The sequence below is a fragment of the Mirounga angustirostris genome, unplaced genomic scaffold (genome assembly GCF_029215605.1).
Source record: "Mirounga angustirostris isolate CCGP_5_RB_7025 unplaced genomic scaffold, mMirAng1.0.hap1 SCAF_13, whole genome shotgun sequence".
Classification (NCBI taxonomy): Eukaryota; Metazoa; Chordata; class Mammalia; order Carnivora; family Phocidae; genus Mirounga; species Mirounga angustirostris.
The window spans coordinates 31,070,893-31,088,208 of record NW_026991721.1 but is presented as its reverse complement, the minus strand read 5'-3'; the positions used below and the strand labels follow the sequence as shown (position 1 = coordinate 31,088,208).

The window sequence follows — 17,316 nt, the reverse complement described above, 5'->3', positions numbered from 1 at the left end:
AGCCACTCTGGAAAACAGTATGGAGGTTCCTCAAAAAGTTAAAAATAAAACTAACCTATGACCCAGCAATTGCACTATTAGGTAATTTTTTTAAAGATTTTTTTTATTTGAGAGAGAGAGAGATAGGGAAAGAAAGCATGACTGGGAGTGGGGGGAGAGGGAGAAGCAGGCTCCCCACTGAGCAGAGAGCCCGACATGGGGCTCGATCCCAGGACCCCGGGATCATGACCTCAGCCAAAGGTGGATGCTTAACTGACTGAGTCACCCAGGCACCCCTGCACTACTAGGTATTTTATACAAAGGATACAAACATAGTGATTCGAAGGGGCACATGCCCCCCAATGTTTATAGCAGCAATGTCCACAATAGCCAAACTATGGAAAGGGCCCAGATGCCCATCAACAGATGAATGTATAAAGAAGACGTGGTGTATATATATTATATACATAATATATATACATATACAATGGAATACTACTCAGCCATCAAAAAGAATGAAATCTTACCATTTGCAACAATGTGGATGGAACTAGAGAGTGTTATGCTAAGCAAAATAAGTCAGAGAAAGACAAATACCATATGATTTTACTCATATGTGGAATTTAAGAAACAAAACAGATGAACCTAGGGGAAAGGAAGGAAAAATACAATAAGACAAAAACAAAGAGGGAGGCAAACCATAAGACTCTTAACTGTACGGAAAAAACGGGATTGCTGGAGGGGAGGTGGGGAGGAGGATGGGGTAACTGGGTGATGGGCATTAAGGAGGGCACTTGATGTAATGAACACTGGGTGTTAAATGCAACTGATGAATCACTAAATTCTACCCCTGAAACTAATAATACACTATATGTTAACTAAATTGAATTTAAATAAAATGTTAAAAAAATAATGGCCGAATCACTCCCATAACTTGAGACACTTGGCTCAGAGCTTTAAGTGAGGATGGCTACTCCCTTAAGGTCAGGATGGCAGTGGGTTGGCAATAAGACTACAGAAGAACTCCTAGGGGAGAGTAAATGCCAACAGATACAGATGGGCCCCTCTTATTCTGTCATCCCTTTCTCTGTGGAGTCTCAACACTGACTGCCCATTGCAATCTCCCTGGAGATTACTACATGATGCCACCTGAAAACATTTAAGTCACAATCTGCAGATGTGGACCCCAGGCATCAGTAATTTGCAGAGTATTCCCTAGCATTGAAAGGGTTAAAACCTCTAAGAAGGTGATCAGTCCCCTTATGTCACCCTCCTGGAAATTTGCAGAGTAGTGAGCTGTTGGAACTAGAAGTTGGATCTGAAGTGGGAAAGCATCTGGATAATGTGCTCTCTTCCTTTATGTATCTCCTCCCCCTCCCCGTCACTCCTAATGTGCCTGTTGTAGAGCTAGACGCAGAAAGCCCTGCATAGCCCGGATGGAGAAGCTGCACACTCCGGATTGGATGGGATGATATTGGCAACAGGCAGCCTCATTTCTGAATTGGAGTGCTGGGAAAGCATATCGGCTAATGTTTCAGTCTTTTAATTACACTTGTATCTTTGACAAGTGCCTGCAGTTGGGGCGATACATTCCCTTTTCTCTCCATTTCCCCTCACTGGGGCATGCTTCCTCCCTGTATTATTTCCTGATGGGAATGAGAATCTGTAGTGACCCTTTTTCTCAGCCATTCGCTGCCTCCTTGCGAGTTATAAAAAGGGTGAAAGAGAGAGTAGGAAGGGAAGACCAGAATCCTTCTCCTATGGAAATGGCTCAGAAGGCAGGCAGTTTTGGAGATAAAAGCCAGGCACACCAGTGGGGAGCAATAATACTAATACTTTGCAAGTGTAAGATGTGTTACAACTTTTAAAACATCCATCACTTTTCCTTTGAACATTCCAAAGAGACTGATGGAACAAATAGCAACAGCCTCATTTTCGGATGAAGAAACAACAGAGATGCTGTGAAGATAAATCAGGTCCCTATAAGAACATGAACAAGGACAGAGGTAGGACTAATACCTGGGTCTTCAGTATTATTCACCCCAGGAGTCTCCAGATCTGGCTACTTACTAGAACAACCTGGGAAGATTGTAAAATCACACAATTACCCCAAGTCATCTGTGGACTCTAATTCAATAAGCCTAGGTTGGAGCTCAGGGAATCTGTTATTTAAAATAATTTCCCCATAGTTGTTCTCATTTCGGACTAAACTTTAGAATCACCAAGGGCCTTAAAAAATAAAAAAAACATTGTCCAAGGATGCCTGGCTGGCTCAGTCAGTAGAGCATGTGACTCTTGATCTTGGGGTTGTGAGTTCGAGCCCCACCTCAGGTGTAAAGATTGCTTTAAAAAAACAAACAATAAATAAACAAAAACCCCATTACCCAGATTGTACCCCAGAATCTCTAGTGTTGACAACCAGACATCAGGGTTTGTAGATATGCCCAAATGCTTTCGCTATGCAACCAGATTTGAGAAACACTGCTCTAGACCAGAACTTTCCAAACAGTTTTCCAGAACTTCATCACGGCAAGTGGGGGAAGATAAGTATAGAATTGGGAGTGAAAAGACCAAAATTCAAGTTCTGATTCTGACTCTTGGGAAAGTCACTTCATCTCACTGCGTCTCAGTTTTCTATTTTTATCAAATAAAGGAAATGATAGTACTTACCTCTTAGGGATGTTGTGAGGATTAGATGAGATAACACACGTGACATCACCAAACACCATCCCATTATCATCAAATTCCCAAAGAGCACCTTTAAAGAACATGTGGTTCTCCTCAGGTGTTGCTTTGTGTCTAAGTTTCTACCCTCAACCCTGCACAGAGTTAGACTTCTAGGGCATGAGAGAACACCCCAGAAGTTTCCACTAATGAAAATAAGTCTTGGAAATTTGAGGTACGTCCTCAAGGCTTCTTTTCCCCGTTGCTATTGGTGCGTTCAGCCCTCTGCACCCTGGAGTTATGAATCTGCCAGTTTGCTAAATGTTTACTCAGAAGGGCCATTTTGTTTTAATAATACAGGAACACTTCAGCTATTCCTATTCACCTTCCCCATTCCTTCATCTAGCTCTTTGAGTTCCCCTGAATGTGCCCCCAAGCACCTCTTGTTTACTCCCATGCAGCATATTAGGGAAGGGTCTAGTATGTGTTTCTTACTCAGTAAATGCTGAGTGCACTGTAACCCCAGCCCAGCGGAGAACAAACAAGCCATACTCTAAACACCTACTCCCTGGCCTAACAATCTGTACCGGTGGAAGGGAAGCTTCTAATATTAGGAATTGTAGTGTGAGGATCATTTCATAACCATGAACACAAGCAACAGCAGTCATGAGATTATGGATGACTCATTGTCAAAGGAACACTTGAATCATCTTGATCAACCCCCCAGACTGATCAAAACTTCTGCACCAAACACGCTGTGCCATTACTCTTCTAATTGATTGTTATTGCTGGTTTGTCTTGACCCCATCAGACCTATTTTTAAACCTCTCACAATCCCCACCTCACCAAGTGAAATACTTTTTTGCGAGCACCTTTCTCTTATTTCTTACATGTTTACTTGATCCTTTTTCAAACTAGACAGTGAGTTGAGGACTCAGATTATTTCTTATTTATCTTAAAGTAGTACCTGATACACGATAGGTGCTTGTACACATGTTACATAAATCATAATCCTACATTCTTTCCCAGTGAAGGGGCGCTATTTCTAACAAGCTAAGGAAACTAAGATTGGCTTTATACTGTTGTTCTAGGGTTCCAGAAATTCTATCAGGATATGTATAGTACGTAGATATTTTATGGAGGAGAGAGGAGAGGAAAAGGGAGGGGAGAGGAGGGGAGAAAAGAGAGGAGATGGGAGGGGAGGGAAGAAGTTAGGGCAGAAGAGCAAGAGAGAAGGTGAGAGAGAATACCATGTGCTGGATACCATTCTAAAACTAGGGATACAACAATGAACAAAACAGCCCAAAATACCTGCTCTCATGGAATTCCTGTGTGTGTGTGTTGGAGGAATAGACAACACCACCAAAAAGTAAGTAAGTACAATATAGCACTGCTAGATGGAGATAAATGTTATAAAGAAAAGTGAGTAAGTAGGGTAAGAGGATAGAATACTGCATGGAGTGTTGGAGGGCTGTGGAGTTTGTTTTTTTGTTTTTTCCCTTTTGAGAGAAAGAGTGAGCAGGGGAGAGGAGAGAGAGAATCCCAAGCAGGCTCTACTCCCAGGGCGGAGCCCGACGCAGGACTCGATCTCACAATCCTGAGATCATGACCTAAGCCGAAATCAAAAGTCAGATGCTTAACTGACTGAGCACCCCAGGTGCCAAATTTTAAATGGAATGGGTAGGGAAGGCTTTACTAAGAAGATGGAATTTGGGCAAGGACTTAAAAGAGGTGAAGTAGGGAGGCTTGAGGCTATTTGGCTGAAGAACATTCCAGGTGGAAAGAATGGAGAGTATAAGGTTACTCAGGTGGAAGAGAACCTAAAGAGTCCCTAGAATGGCATGGAGGCTGGTGGACCTGGAGTAGAGCAGGTGCAGGAAGCACAGAGGAGAAGAGATTGTAGGGGTGGCTCAGGGGTGTAGGATGGGTGGCAGGGATGGGCGAGTTTTGGAGGGATCTTGTAAGCCATTGTCAAGACAACTTTCACTCTGATTGAGATGGGAGGCTGTTAGAGAACTTGATCTGACTTGTGTTTTAAAGGGTCATTCTGGCTGCTGTGATGAGAATAGTGTTGGATAAGGGAGGAAGTGAGAAAAGCAGTTAGAAAATTATGACAGTAGAGCAGCTGGCTCAGACCATGACAATGGAGGAGGAGGTAGGAGAGGTGGAAGAAATTTAAATAGATTTGAAGGTAGAACTAATGAGATTTGCTTTTAGAGTGATTATGAGTTATAGGGAGAGTAAAAAGTCATCCCAAGTTGTTTGAGCTGAGCAACTGAGAGGATGGATGGAAAGGGGACACCTACAGGAGAGGTTTTTGTGCTGGTGAAGGGGAAGATGATCTGTCTCTCTTTATCTATCATCTACCTGTGCCCTACTTTATATATCAATCAAAGTCCAGAGAGGCTAAGTAATTTGCTGAAGTTCTCATAGCTAATATGTAACCAACAGTGGGTTTGAAGCCAAAGTTTTAGACTTCAAAACCCCTGCTTTCCCTACCCAACTAAGCCCTTTTCATATATTATCACATTTAATCCTACAACAACTTTATCCCCATTTCTTAATTAAAGGAAAAACAAAACAAAACAAAACCCTGAACTTCAGGGAGTTTAAATAACTGGCTTAAGCCATGTTAAGAGAGAGAGCAGAGATTCAAACTTGGTTTCTGTTTCCCAAACCTATATTCTTCCCATGAAATCATCAGATGGTGATAGAGATTAAGTGCACGTAAAGTATACTGCATATGCAATGTCTGGCACACAGTATGTTTTAAATAAATAATAGCTGTTACTGATTGATGTAGATCTCATTTGTGTATACTATATTCTCCCCTAAGTTCATTAAAATATAGGGCTTAAAGTAATTCTTTTGTAACCTCAGACACACCAGAAATGTTTATTAATATTTATCGTGTGAATCACATAGGGTGCAATTGAGTATATTATAAACAATATTCCATGGACACTTCCACTGCATATTGGTGTTCCCAAGCAGAAGAGGCATAAAGGTAAGAACATTTGTGACTGAAGAAAATCCGTAAAGCTATCCGAATGCCTTTTAGTAGAAAAGGCCAAGAACCTTGCAGGAGAGGTTCCTACACCGTTGCAGAGAATGCTTTGTCCATTCTTTGCTCCCTGACAGTTCTTGCCCTATTATTACTCTGTGATTAATTCTGCGCTGGGCCATCCAGTTTATTTTTTAAATTTTATTATGTTATGTTAATCACCATTCATTACATCATTAGTTTTTGATATAGTGTTCCATGATTCATTGTTTGCATATAACACTCAGTGCTCCATGCAATACGTGCCCTCCTTAATACCCATCACCAGGCTAACCCATCCCCCCATCCCCCTCCCCTCTAGAACCCTCAGTTTGTTTCTCAGAGTCCACAGTCTCTCATGGTTCATCTCCCCCTCTGATTTTATATTGGAATCATTTGTTCCCCTGTCTCAAATGTGGTGATGGATTCATAATTCTTGCCTTGCATTAAAATTAAATCTGAGGCACCCTAATGCTCCTAATGCTAGGTCTGAGTATTTTTCTACCACACAGAATTTTCCATAAAGATTTTTAAAAATTTTAGAATGCTTCTGGCTCCTCGCTCAGCGGGAAGCCTGCTTCTCCCTCTCCCACGCCCCCTGCTTGTGCTCACGCTCTCGCTCTGTCAAATAAATAAAACCTTAAAAACAATTTTTTTTTAGATGCTTATCTAAGAAAAGAAGGCAGGTCTCAAATCAGTAACCTAAACTTCCACTGCAACAAGAAAAACTGGACACCGAGCGGGAGGCGGCGGCGGTGGCACCCATGCCAGGCAGGAAAGGGCAGGCCGGGCGAGCAGGCGGACCCGCCGACCACACAGCGGGCTGGCCACAGCGAGCTCACCCAGCAGCCTGCCGCTTACACCTCTAACCAACCGCCCACCAAGTCAGCTCAGGTTCCGCCGGCTGGGCCCGCGCGCTGCAGCCGTGGTGGCAGCCCCGGGAGGAGCACTGGCGTTCCGTGCCCAGTTGCAGTGACAAGGGTGGACTCGAGAGGAGAGAGCACAACTGGAGGCAGAATGATCCAGTAAACGGCTGTTTCAGTAAAGGCAAGGGCGTAATGGGGGTCTAAACCAAAGTGGCAGCGAAGAGGAAAAAAGGTCGTGGATCGGAGTACTATTGAGGAAGTAATTTTTTTTTTTTAAGATTTTATTTACTTATTTATTTGAAAGAGAGAGAGAGAGCACGAGCTGGGGGGAGGGGGAGAGGGAGAAGAAGACTCCCTGCTGAGCAGGGAACCTGAAGTGGGGCTCCATCCCAGGACCCTAGGATCATGGCCTGAGCCAAACGCAGATGCGTAACCGACTGAGTCACCCAGGTGCCCCTATCAGGCGTTTTAATACCTCTTCTCTGAGATCTAGCCCCCAAGCTCTAAGTACTAGAGTTCTGATAATACATCATCTGCCTTGTTTCTGGAATCTCTCCAGATTCTGGGAGCTTCCAACTGTCTTCTCTTAACCTGCTCTCTTAATTTTGCCTGATCCCTGGGACCCTGCTACCTCCTGATGGCCCTCTATGAAGCATTTGGAGAACCTCTCCCACCTCATGTCTCTCTCTCTCTCTTTTTTTTTTTTTTTTTTTTGGTCCACCTATGAGAGATACTGCTTACTCAGATTTGAAGATGGCTGCACAGTCAGCAGCGAAAGTTGTGCTAAAAAGCACCACCAAGATATCTCTAAATGAGCGCTTTACTAATATGCTGAAGAACACACAGCCGATGCCAGTGAATATTCGGGCTTCCATGCAGCAACAGCAGCAGCTAGCCAGTGCCAGAAGCAGAAGACTGGCCCAGCAGATGGAGAATAGACCCTCTGTCCAGGCAGCATTTAAACTTAAGCAGAAGAGCTTAAAGCAGCGCCTGGGTAAGAGCAACATCCAGGCACCGTTAGGCCGACCCATAGGGACCCTGGCCAGGGGAGCAATCGGAGGACGAGACCTGCCCATAATCCAGAGAGGCTTACCCCGAGGAGGACTACGTGGGAGACGTGCCACCAGAACCCTGCTTAGGGGTGGGATGTCGCTCCAAGGTGGATGAGCTGTAGCTCCCCGAATGGGCTTAAGAAGAGGTGGTGTTCCAGGTCGTGGAGGTCCTGAGAGAGGGGGCCTAGGGCGTGGAGCTATGGGTCGTGGCAGAATTAGTGGTAGAGGTCGGGGTATGATAGGTCGGCGAAGAGGGGGCTTTGGAGGTCGAGGCCGAGGACGTGGATGAGGGAGAGGTGCCCTCACTCGCCCTGCACTGACCAAGGAGCAGCTGGACAACCAGTTGGATGCATACATGTTGAAAACAAAAGGACACCTGGATGCCGAGTTGGATGCCTACATGGCACAAACAGATCCAGAAACCAATGATTGAAACCTGCCCACCCTCCTCGTGAGAGACTCTTGTTCAAAAGTCACCACATCTGTAAATAACCTTGAGATAACAGATGGAGAAGAAACCTGATTGATGCTGGAAGGACCTATCACAATAGGCTATGGACTTAACTTGCCACCAGTTTGTGCATTTAGTGTGTTCCTTTTACTTTTTTGATACTGTGTTGTATGAAACCCTTTTTTCCTCTGACTTGGGTTTTATTTTGTTGTGTTTGGGGTTCCCCCCCCATCGCTCTGACTTCTCTTTGAACATGAATGTGGTGGCCTTGTGGCTAGAAAACCCTCTTCCCACCTCTGCCTCCCTTCATGTGTCGTATGCTCTCATGTTCTAACATTACCTCTTGTCATCTCTTTGTCCCCACGAAAAAAGCCTCAGAAAGAACCCATCAATGTTCCTTCCTCATGCCTAGGTTTCTGAGAGACGGTTCTGTTCTACATAATCTTTAATATAAAGCCTCTTAGAAGTGTTTAAAAAAAAAAAAGAAAAACTGGAAAAATAGGAGTAAAATAAACCCAAAGCAAGCAAAAAGAAGGAAATAATAAAGATAACAGTAGAGATCAATGGAATTGAAAAGAGAAAACGTTGGAGAAAATCAATAAAAACAAAAACTGATTCTTTGACATTAACGATATTGATAAGCCTTGGGGCGCCTGGGTGGCTTAGTTGATTAAGTGTCTGCCTTTGGTTCAGGTCATGATCCCAGCATCCTGGGACCGAGTCCCACATCCAGCTCTCTGCTCAGCTGGGAGCCTGCTTTTCCCTCTCCCTCTGCCTCTGCCGCTCCACTTGCGTGTACTCTCTCTCTGTGTCAAATAAATAAATAAAATATTTAAAAAATCTCAATATTGATAAGCCTTTAGCAAGACTGACAAAGAAAAAAGAGATAAACCATAAATTACCAATATCAGGAATGAAAGAGGGGATATCATTACAAATCCCACAGACATTAAAAAGATATTAAGGGAAAACTAAGAACAACTTTATTGACACAAATCTGCAAACAGATGAAATAGAATAATTCTTTGAAAATAACACACTACCAAAATTCACCTAAGATGTAATAGTTAAATAATTCAGTAACAAAGAAATTGTATTTGCAGTTAAAAGTTTCCAAAAAAAGCAATCTCTAAGCACAAATGGTTGTCCTGGCAAATTCTAAGAAATATTTAAAGAAGAATTAATACCTATTCTACACAATCTCTTCCAGAAATAAGAAGAGGAAAGGACATTCCCAATTTATGAAGACAGCATTACCCAAACACCAAACCTAGACAAAGATAGCAGTAGAAAAAAATCAAAACAAAAAACCACTACAAGCTAAATATGCCTCATGACCATAAGTGTAATAAAGCTCAATAAAACATTAAGGAATTGAATATTTCAATATATAAAAACAATAAAACATCATGACCAGGTCGAGATTCTAGTGGGAATGTGAGATTGGTACAGTGTTGGAAATTCAATAAATGTAATCCACCATATTAACAATCTAAAGAAGGAAAAAAAATCACATGATCATATCAATCGATTCAGGAAGAGGATTTGACAAAATTCAACATCGATTCATGAGAAAGACTCTCAACAAACTAGGAATAGAAGAAAAATTTCTTAACCCAATAAAGAGTGTCTATAAAGTACATAGCTAACATATTTAATGGTAAAAGACTGAATGCTTTTTCTTTACATTTGGGAACAAAGCAAGGATGTCCACTTTCACCACTCAACATTGTATTGGATGTTCTAGCCTGTATAATAAGGTAAGAAAAAGAAATAAAAGGCAAGCATATTTTCAGATGACATGATTATCTATGCAGAAAATCTCAAGGAATCCATGACAGAACTTTTAAACTAGTGAATTTAATGAGGTTGCAGGATACAAGGTCAACATACAAGAACAAAATGTATTTCTTTATACTGGCAATGAATAAAATTTTTAAAAATTACATTAGCTCCAAAGAATTAAATACTTAGGTACAAATCTAAAAAACATGAAAATAGTCTGTATGCTTAAAACTACAAGAATATATGATAAATAAATGATAAAATAAATAAAAAAGACCTAAATAAATCAAGACATTACTATTTTATGGTTTGAAAGAATCATCATAGCAAAGATGTAACTCTCCCCAAACTGATTGGTAGATCAAATCCCAGCATTATTTTTATAGACACAAATAAGCTGATTTTAAAATTTAAATGGAAAAGCAAAGGAACTATAGTAACCAAAACAATTTTGGAAGACAGTAATAATGTTGGAGAAATCACACTATCAGATTTTAAAATTTGTTATAAAGCTACAGCAATCAATTCAGTGTGATATTAGCAAAATGATAGACACAGATCAATGGAACAGAATAGAGAACCCAGAAATAACCCACATAAATATGTCCAAGTGATTTTTTACAAAGTTGTGAAAGCGCTTCAATAGAGGAAGCCTTTCAATAAATGATGTTGGAACAACTGGATAGCCATACACAAACAAACAAAAAACCTTGATCTTAACCTCAAACTTTATATGAAAATTAACTCAAAAATAGATCATAAATCTACATGTAAAACATAGAATTATGACATTTTAAAGAAAAAAAAACAGGCAGAAAAATCTTCGTGACTTGGAGTTAGATAAAGAGTTCTTAGATGTGATACCAAAAGCACAATCCATAAAACAATAGTGAATTCTATTTGAGCAAAATGAAAAACTTTTGCTCCATTTAAGGCACTATTTTGAGAAAGGAAAGACAAGCTACAGACGGAGATAAAATATTTGCAAATCACATATCCAACAAAGGGCTTGTATCTAGAATATAAAAAGAACTCTCATAACTCAACTGTAAGAAAACTACCCAGTTTTTAAAAAACACTGTGTTCATGAATTGGAAGACACAACATAGCTAAAATTTAATTCTCAAATTTATCTATAAATTTAACTCAATTCAAATAAAAATTCCAACAGATTTTTTGAAGGTATATAAAAGTTCATTCTAAAATTTATATGAGAACACAAAGGAACTAAAATATCCCAAATGATTTCAGCAAAAGGATGGCAAATAAGCATATAAAATGTTCATTAGCCAGGGGCGCCTGGGTGGCTCAGTCGTTAAGCGTCTGCCTTCAGCTCAGGTCATGATCCCAGGGTCCTGGGATCGAGCCCCGCATTGGGTTCCCTGCTCAGCGGGAAGCCTGCTTCTCCCTCTTCCACTCCCCCTGCTTGTATTCCCTCTCTCGCTGTCTCTCTCTGTCAAATAAATAAATAAAATCTTTAAAAAAAAAATGTTCATTAGCCATTTGGGAAATGTGGATTAAAGCCACAGTGAGATACTCTTGCACATCTATTAGAATAGCTAAAATTAAAAAATATATATTATCAGTGCTGCTGAGGATGTAGAGTAACTGGAACTCAATATATTGTTGGTGGCAAAATGAAATAGCCACTCTGGATAGCAGTTTGGCAGTTTCTTATAAAATTAAGCATATAGGGATGCCTGGGTGGCTCAGTTGGTTAGGTGTCTGACTCTTGATTTCAGCTCAGGTCATGATCTCAGGGTCATGGGATTGAGCAGCTCTGTGCTCAGCGGGGAGTCTGCTGGAGATTGTCCCACTCTCTCTGCCTCTCTCCTTGCTCACACTCTTTCTCTCTCTCAAATAAATAAATGAATCTTTTAAAAAATAAAATAAATAAAATTAAGCATGTATTTACCGTATGACCCAGCAATCCCATTCCTAGGTATTTGCCCTAGAAAAATGAAAACTTATGTTCACATAAAACTCTGTCCATGAATATTTATAGAAGCTCTATTCATAATCACCAAGAATTGGAAACACCCAAATGTCCTTCAATGGGTGAATGTATAAACAAACCGTGCTGCATCTGTACAACAAAATACTAATAAAATTCAGCAATAAAAGGAACAAATTATTTGTACACAAAACAATTCAGATTGATCTAAAAGACATTATATCTATTTAAAGAAGCTGCTTTTTAAGAGTTTACATACTGTATAATTCTATTCATATGCCATTCCCTAAAAGACAGAACTGTAGTGACAAGGAAAAGATTAGTTATTTCCAGGGCTAAGGTGTAAGGAGAGGGTCTCACTACCAAGGGATAATGCAAGGGAAATTTTTTTGGAGCAAAATATGGAACTATTCTGTACTTTTATTGTGGAGATAGTTACAGAAATCCATACATGTGTTAAAATTCATAGAACTGTATACAAAAAGCAAGTACATTATATGTTAATTTAAAAATAAAGTGGGGTGCCTGGGTGGCTCAGTCAGTTAAGCGACTGACTCTTGATTTTGGCTCAGGTCATGATCTCAGGGTCATAAGATCGAGCTCTGGGTTGGGCTCTGTGCTCAGTGGGTAGTGGCTCTGTCCCTCTCCCTCTGATGCTCTCCCACTTGTGCACGTACTCTCTCTAAATTAAATAAGTATTTATTTATTTTCAGGGCATATTTTATTTATTTTATTTTTTTATTATTTTCAGTTAGCCAGCATATAGTTTTCGATGTAGTGTACAACGATTCATTAGTTGCGTATAACAAAAAAATAAAGATAAAGTAAAATGTTTACTTGAGGAGTTTTTGTTGCTGAAGGACTAAAAGAGTTGGAACTTGAAATAACGTTTTCCAAATTTGGTTGCATTTATTTCCTAGATAAACTATATTCATCTATCACCTACAGAGAAAAAGAGAAAGAGGAAGCGTGGTGATGGGGGAGATGATTAGTTTACATACATGTCCATATCCATGAAGTTGGAATGTATCTTTTGGATGAAATCTAATGATTGAGCTCTGAATATGTTGCCCTTAAGGTATTTGTGGGATATTTCTGGTGTAGATATTTGTTATATACACATCTGAAATGCAGAAGAGAGCTGAGGTGAGATATTCTGCTTAGGAAATTTGGGGTTTAGATGAGATTGCTCAAGAATGTAGAGATTGAGGGGTGCTTGAGTGGCTCAGTCATAGGGGGTCTGCCTTCAGCTCAGGTCATGGTCCCGGGGTCCTGAGATGGAGCCCCGCATTGGGCTCCCTGCTCCGCGGGAAGCCTGCTTCTCCCTCTCCCGCTCCCCCTGCTAGTGTTCCCTCTCTCGCTGTGTCTCTAGCAAATAAATAAATAAAACATTTTTTTAAAAAGATTTTATTATTTATTTGAGAGAGAGAGAATGAGAGAGAGCACATGAGAAGGGGGAGGGTCAGAGGGAGAAGCAGACTCCCTGCCGAGCAGGGAGCCCGATGCGGGACTCGATCCAGGGACTCCAGGATCATGACCTGAGCCGAAGGCAGTTGCTTAACCAACTAAGCCACCCAGGCACCCAATAAATAAAATCTTAAAACAAAACAAAACAAAACAAAAACTGTGCAAGAATAAGAACTGAGTTTATTTAACCTAACCTCTTCATTTGAAAGATGATGAAACTGAGGGCTCAGAAATGAAGTCACTTGACCAAAATAATGCTTAATCTGCCCCCCCATGGCCATATTTTGCTAGTTCCCAAATCTTCCTGTTAACATGAAGTTACTCTCCACCACAAATATTGTACACACAGAGCAGTACACATAACCGCATGTTTGGTCCCTTTCTAAATGCATTTGTGTAGTCAGGTGAACCAGAAATTATGGGAGAAGGGGAGTTACCTTCCCTGGTGGTAAATGGGCTGCAAGAGGGTATGAGTGTGGTCTTGAGAGATGTGTAGACTTGGTATAAACAGAAAGAAGAGGTACAAGGAAACAGACAGTATTTCGAAAACAAAACAAGACCTTTGGCAGAAAAATATTGCCAGGGTAGATACATATGAACAGATATTTTATTCTCTTCCTACCTGGAAACTATCCTTCTAGAATTCTCTAGTAAAACTCTGAAAGTTTCTGTAGTTTACTCCAGTGAAAGAGATTGTTCCCTTGCCATATTCCCAGATGGTGTTCTGGGGGAACAGGGAGTAGGACAATTTGGCTGGAGTTCGGCTAGAAGATAAATTAGAGGGGAGAATGGATGGTCTTCAATTCAAGACTAAGTTTAGGAACATAATAAATAAGCATGTGAGTATTTAAGTTAGATGGGGATCTCTGCTTGAATTCATTGCGTTACCTACCAGTGGTATAACTTGTGCCTTGACCTCTGTAAGTCTCAATTTCCTCCCTTGAAAAATAGGTAATGTGTTAGTGCTGAAGAGAATACATATAATGCACTTATTGTAGGTGCCAAACTCAGTAAATGAAATGTTTAATAAATGCTGTGCTTTACTTTTATTATTAATTAGGTATGTAGCTCCGTTCTGTAGGAAATGGCCAAAGACAATACAAGCCAACATTTTGGACAGAAATAGTTCCTGTCATTTGTAAATTGATCTTTATGTGGTTTAAGCTGGTATGACTAGTCCCCTCCATGGGAATTGTAGAGATATTTACAGTTGAATGCAGAGGCCTGAGCTCAACTGAGACAATACTAAAGATATAAATGGAAAGGCACATTATACTAGGAGGCTGGAGGGTGGAGGAGAGGCATTATTTGTCAAATGGCATCAGTGTCCACAGCAGACTGGGCCAGTGGGAGGAGGGGGGGCTGGAAGGCAGGAAGGACGGGGGAAGGCAGTTATGGAAGCAAAAGGGTCCTAGAAACAGAGAGCAGCATGAGTAAGCTGCTGATTGAATTTATCTAGGATGATGAGGGGATTATAATGTTCTAAGAGATTACTTAAGCTTAGAAAGAGGAAGTAGTAGGATCTCTCATCTTCCTGCCCCTGAGAATTTATGATGTTGGAGACCGTGTTTCCAGTGCTTTTTATTCATCCATTCCTTTTTAAAAAATATATTAAATAAAGATGACAAAATAGAGGTGAAAAATGCCTGCCTCATTTTGTGTTTGCAGATTTACTTGTGGACTCCAGAGTAAGGACGTGATGGGGCAGGGAGTTCAAGTGATATTCCTTTTATCAATCATTGCTGTAACTTAGATATTTAGTCTATGTGCACTTTACAGATGCACACAAATAAAAATACTCTATAAAATTCATTTATGAGGACTCATAGTTGCATCTCTCAAACAAGTTTCTGTTCCAGTCATTATGTTTTTTTTTTTTTTTTTAAATTGTTTATGGGATTGTAATTCAGTTACCTCTTCCCTGGAAGTAAAATTCCTGGGTAGACCAGGAAGCTCACTAACGAGTCCCAGTGGTCCCCAACCCTAGCTGGACTGTAAAATCAGCTACAGAACTTAAAAAAAAAAAAATGTATGAGCCTGGCCTGGGCTCCACTCCAGAACATTTAAATTAGACTCTCTAGAAGTAATTTCCTTTCATTTACTCTAAAAGAATCTAAGATTTTAAAAAATAGAATTGGCACAACATTTCTCCCTCTTATAATGAAATTTTTGGCTTAATGAATCTTCAGTGAATAACTTTCAGGGTATTAACATTTTGCAAACTCTGACCCAGCACATCTATCCTGAGGAACAGAGCAGGAGGAAATGGTTGTAGATGCACCCCAAAATTTATCAACCATGACACATTGCAACAATTTTTTAAATAGTAAAGATGAGAAATAATCTAAATGTGCATTAAGAGAATTTTCTAATTGAGTATAATTAAGGTTAAAAAAATTGGGGTACAACCATTTAATGGACTACTTTGTAGCCATTAAAAATAATGTTGCGAGAGAATTACCTAATGCATTTAACATGCATGCAATTTATTAAGAGAAAGAAGGATGTTATACAATAATATGTATGTGAGATATACTTCTTTGTAAAAAAAAACACAAAACTGTATGAATAGAAAAGAGACTGGAGGAATAGGGGCACCTGGGTGGCTCAGTCGTTAAGCGTCTGCCTTTGGCTCAGGTCATGATCCCAGGGTCCTGGGATCGAGCCCCGCATCGGACTCCCTGCTTGGCGGAGAGCCTGCTTCTCCCTCTCCCACTCTCCCTGCTTGTGTTCCCTCTCTCGCTGTCTCTCTCTCTGTGTCAAAAAAATAAAATCTTTAAATTAAAAAAAAAAGAAAAAGAAAAAAGACTGGAGGAATATATTCCAAAACAGTAAATATTTAAGATGGGAAATATTATGATTTTTATATTCTTTCTTAGGCCTAATATTATTTTCTGGATTTTTTTATACTAAGCATAAATTATTTTTATAATGAAAAAAATGTTATTAGATTAAAAGCAGTTATAGAAATCTAAACATCTGAAACATTACTCTATGGAGCTGCTCATTTGATATATTGAAAGGAATTGCCACCAAAAAAAAAAAAAAGTAATTGCCACCATCATTTTACATATGTGTAAACAGGTAAAAGAGCCTTACAGGAACACCTTTGATTTTTCTGTAAAAATAACCATGGTCAAATCCTTATACAATGTATGACTATTATTTAGGAAGAAAAGTCCGGAACAACTGGCTTGATTTGGCAAAGACAGAGGGAGATGGGGTTTTGGGCTCTCTGACTGGTTTTTGCAGTTGTTCTGAACTAACAGGTTGCTTTCTTCCTCAATGTTTTCTAATTAGGAACAGCCGTTCTGAGCTTTACACGAGGTTTCTTCTTCCTATCCATCCTCTACCCCTGAAAGTTGAATCTATCTCTAAGGCAAGGAAGTGGTGGAGTAGACAAGGCAGTGGATTGGCAAATTTGTGCATTTCATCTGCTTTAAAACATGTAATCTAAGTGTCCTGTGGAAGAACTGGACTGTTGTGATAATGGTGATATGGTATGAACACTTCCCAGTGTTTTTCAACATTAGGTTGGGAGAACACAATAATCTTAGCTGATTGGGCAATCCATGTAAACAATCATAAAGTGAGCAGATTCCCTTCTACCAAACTGGAGCTCAGATCAGCTTAGAATCCAAGGATGAATTCACGACTGCTGTTAGAGGATGTATCGTTGTCCTGTGTGAGAAGAGGACATGAGTGTGGTTGATCTTAGTCACGTTGTGGGCTAAACAAAAAGGAAGAAAATATTCTAACTCCCTTGTATATGTTTCTTAGTTGTTTTTGTGTCGGTTGTTCTCAACCGATGAAACCAGAAAGCTCCCAGGGCTCCTCTCTCTGAAGGAAAGGTGCATTCAGAAGGGGTGAGCCACTGGTGTTACCTTGAGGAGTCACTGATAACTTCCAGGGCCTAACCTCCCTACAGCCGCTGTCACGCCTGTGAGCAGAAACTGGGTGAGCTTTGGAGTGTGCAGAATATGACTGTTGCAGATGAGTCTTGGAGATCATCTACTTACTTGGATAATTTCCCAGATGATAAAGGTCACACCAGT

General features: G+C 40.3%; 1 protein-coding gene across 1 annotated transcript; it reads left to right on the top strand.

The window, feature by feature from the left end:
* Positions 1-7,302: 7,302 nt before the first annotated feature.
* LOC123856447 (chromatin target of PRMT1 protein-like) lies at positions 7,303-8,342 on the top strand. The gene has a single exon (XM_054511717.2). The coding sequence runs from the start codon at positions 7,306-7,308 to the stop codon at positions 7,717-7,719; it is 414 nt and encodes a 137-aa protein (XP_054367692.1). The 5' UTR covers positions 7,303-7,305; the 3' UTR covers positions 7,720-8,342.
* The last annotated feature ends 8,974 nt before the right edge of the window (positions 8,343-17,316 follow it).